This window comes from Sinocyclocheilus rhinocerous, unplaced genomic scaffold (genome assembly GCF_001515625.1).
Source record: "Sinocyclocheilus rhinocerous isolate Xijiao unplaced genomic scaffold, SAMN03320098_v1.1 scaffold954, whole genome shotgun sequence".
Lineage (NCBI taxonomy): Eukaryota > Metazoa > Chordata > Actinopteri > Cypriniformes > Cyprinidae > Sinocyclocheilus > Sinocyclocheilus rhinocerous.
The window spans coordinates 186,686-189,889 of record NW_015644642.1 but is presented as its reverse complement, the minus strand read 5'-3'; the positions used below and the strand labels follow the sequence as shown (position 1 = coordinate 189,889).

The window sequence follows — 3,204 nt, the reverse complement described above, 5'->3', positions numbered from 1 at the left end:
TATAATATAATAAATATATGTTTTTTTCAAATAAGTTTGTTAAAAAGCTACAAATTATTTAAAAATTGAATATAATATAAACATAATGCTCTTTTTAATAGGTAAAAAAGTTGGAAATGAACAAAACATTATAATATAATATAATATAAGCTTTTTAAATAAGTCTATTTTAAAAAGCTAAAAATTATGTAAACATATAATAAATTGAAATAATGCATAATTATATAATTCTCTTTTTTAATAGACTGGGTTATAAAGTTATAATAATAAAAAATATATTATATTATATCATATTATATTATATTATATAATAATGCTGTTTTTTAAAGGGTTAGGATAAAAAGTTAGAAATTATTTAAAAAAATAAATTATATTAGTAGGCAATGCTCTTAATATGAGATAATTCTACAGTACAGCATTGTTATAGCCTATAGTATATTTGTCTCTTTAGAACTGGAGTCCTCACTATGACCAGTGTTGGGCAAGTTACTTCCAAAATGTAATACATTATATATTACTGGTTTCAGAAGAAAACAAGAATGAAAAATATAAGTTGCTAAACAAGCCAAAATGAATTAGGCTAATTCAATGCGAAACTGAAAGCAAACGGCGTTCTCGCGCAGCCTACCTCTCTCATTCGGCATTAATCCATTAAATGTGTCCATATTTGCGATGTATTTGAATGCTTTATGTAATCCAAGCTTACTTAACGCACTTAAAAAACATCCTCGTCACATGAGCAAATGTGTGTTTGGCCCGAGCTCAGGCTGATCGACACGGATTGTACTAGGCAGTAGGCTACGCACTATTTAAATTAACCAGTGTATCTATGTTTGGTTGACTGTATTTTATTCTGATAATGAACAGGCTGCAACGTTTGCAATGCTGTATGTGTGTGCGTGAGGCGCCGGCGCGATCGAACAGCGGAAACAAACAACAAAAAAATACTCTGTTATTTTTGGTCATACAGATCATTTGAAACTGCAATGTGTTTACTTTATTTCTGTCATCTCGGTTTCCTTTCCGTGGACTTTCGTAGAGCGCCGCGCCACACAAATAGCCTATGAACCAAACTCAGCAGCATATCTCGCAGATTGTTATTTTTAGTTAAACTTAATTTTTGTTGCTTGTCTGCGCTCGTCCGCCGTCTTTTTCTCTTCTCCGACCCCGCAGCTCTCTCTCCGATAGCTTAGTGTTAGTGGCACCAGTCTAGGTGTTTCCAGGTTTTACTCGTGCTATTTCTCCATGTTGAGAGTTTGGTGTCGCACATATTGCACCTGACTATGCATTCTTATGCTTTTCTCCGATGAACTGAAAATAACAGGAGTGTGTCCGTCTCACAAATGTAGAATCCGTCTCTGCAGTCATCTCAACCATTTAATTCCAGCATCAGGAAATAGACAAACTATTTTACCCGCGGGATTTTTTTCTCTGGTGCTGTTTTGCGGTGTTGGTAAATTCACCACTTAATTTTGAGTTAAAATATGTTGTTGTAACTTGCGTTACTGAGATTGTAACGAGTAATAATATTACCCAAATTTGATTAGTAATGCGTTATATTACTGCGTTACAGCAAAAAGTAATATACTACTGTAATATTATTACTTTTGTAATGCGTTACTCCCAACACTGACTATGACTACAGTAGTGTATAGTTAAGTCTAGCGTGTCGTTTAATTGTTAACGCAGAGCGGTTTCTATCTGTGCTAAAGTTCGCGTTTAGCACGCATGCCCTGTGCAGAACGAGTCTTTCTGTCCGGCCCGAAGTCACATCTGAGAGGATGTGTGAGAAAATATCCGGTTGCAATTGACAGGCAGCGGCAGCAGGAGCACTAAAAGCGGCGTCTTCCCACGGGACCTCCTCACCTCTTGCGAGCAAGTGCGCAGAGTTCGTGCGAAAAAAACACGAGCCACGTTACGACTTAATAACGCAGACGCGAAATTATAGCATGGACCAGCTATGTTGTCCAGAAAAGGACTCATTCCCGAGGATTATCTGCTGACCCGCTTGGCGGAGGATGTGTTGCAGCCAAAATTCAAGACTAAACAGCGGAAAGCGCGATTCGTCGCCAAGAGCGGAACGTGCAACGTCGCGCACACGAACATCCGCGAACAAGGACGCTTTCTCCAGGACGTCTTCACTACTCTAGTGGACCTAAAATGGCTTCACACGCTCTTGATCTTCACCATGTCGTTCCTGTGCAGTTGGCTCTTGTTCGGGATGATCTGGTGGCTCATCGCGTTCGCGCACGGAGATCTGGACGCGAAAGGGGACGACTTTGTGCCGTGCGTAACGGACATCCACTCGTTCTCCTCCGCCTTTCTGTTCTCCATCGAAGTCCAGGTGACCATCGGCTTTGGCGGGCGGATGATCACGGAGGAGTGCGTGTCGGCCATCGTGATACTGATCCTCCAAAACATCGTAGGTCTGGTGATCAATGCCATCATGCTGGGATGCATCTTCATGAAAACGGCGCAAGCGAACCGGCGAGCGGAGACGCTCATCTTCAGCAAACACGCGGTTATTACCGTCAGAAACAACAAACTGTGCTTTATGTTTCGCCTCGGGGACTTGAGGAAAAGCATGATCATCAGTGCCACCGTGCACGTGCAGGTGGTGCGCAAAACCGTCACCAAGGAAGGCGAGATCGTGCCTTTGGACCAGATAGACATCCAGATGGACAACCCGGTGGGCACCAACAGCATCTTCCTGGTGTCTCCCCTCATCATCAGTCACGTTATTGATAAAAACAGCCCTCTGTATGACTTATCAGCGGCGGATCTGCAGCACGAGGACATCGAGGTGATCGTCGTTCTGGAGGGGGTGGTGGAGACCACCGGCATCACCACCCAAGCGCGGACCTCTTACCTGTCCGAGGAGATCCTGTGGGGCCAGAGGTTCATGTCTACGGTGTCTGAGGAGGATGGGATGTACGCCGTGGACTATTCTAAGTTTGGAAACACCGTTAAAGTGGCGACGCCGAGCTGCAGCGCGCGCGCTCTGGATGAGGCGGGAGGGATGGAGAGCTTCAGACTAAAGGAGTCCAGCGGCGCGTCAGTGCGGAGGAGAATCAGACATCAAAACACCAAAGAACTGTGAATGTACTCTCATTATCCTCCTGAGACCCAACGAAAGAGTATATAATATTAAGTAACCTATAATATATATATATATATATATACACACACACACACACACACACA

The 3,204-nt window shown here is 42.5% G+C and overlaps 1 protein-coding gene across 1 annotated transcript; it reads left to right on the top strand.

The window, feature by feature from the left end:
• Window positions 1-1,772: 1,772 nt before the first annotated feature.
• LOC107758740 (ATP-sensitive inward rectifier potassium channel 11-like) lies at window positions 1,773-3,152 on the top strand. Its single transcript, XM_016576540.1, has one exon. It carries the CDS (start codon window positions 1,961-1,963, stop codon window positions 3,098-3,100), a length of 1,140 nt encoding a protein of 379 aa, XP_016432026.1. The 5' UTR covers window positions 1,773-1,960; the 3' UTR covers window positions 3,101-3,152.
• The last annotated feature ends 52 nt before the right edge of the window (window positions 3,153-3,204 follow it).

Coding starts and splice junctions, on each gene's coding strand:
- LOC107758740 (XM_016576540.1), top strand. CDS start 1,961: ATGTTGTCCAGAAAAGGACTCATTCCCGAGGATTATCTGCTGACCCGC.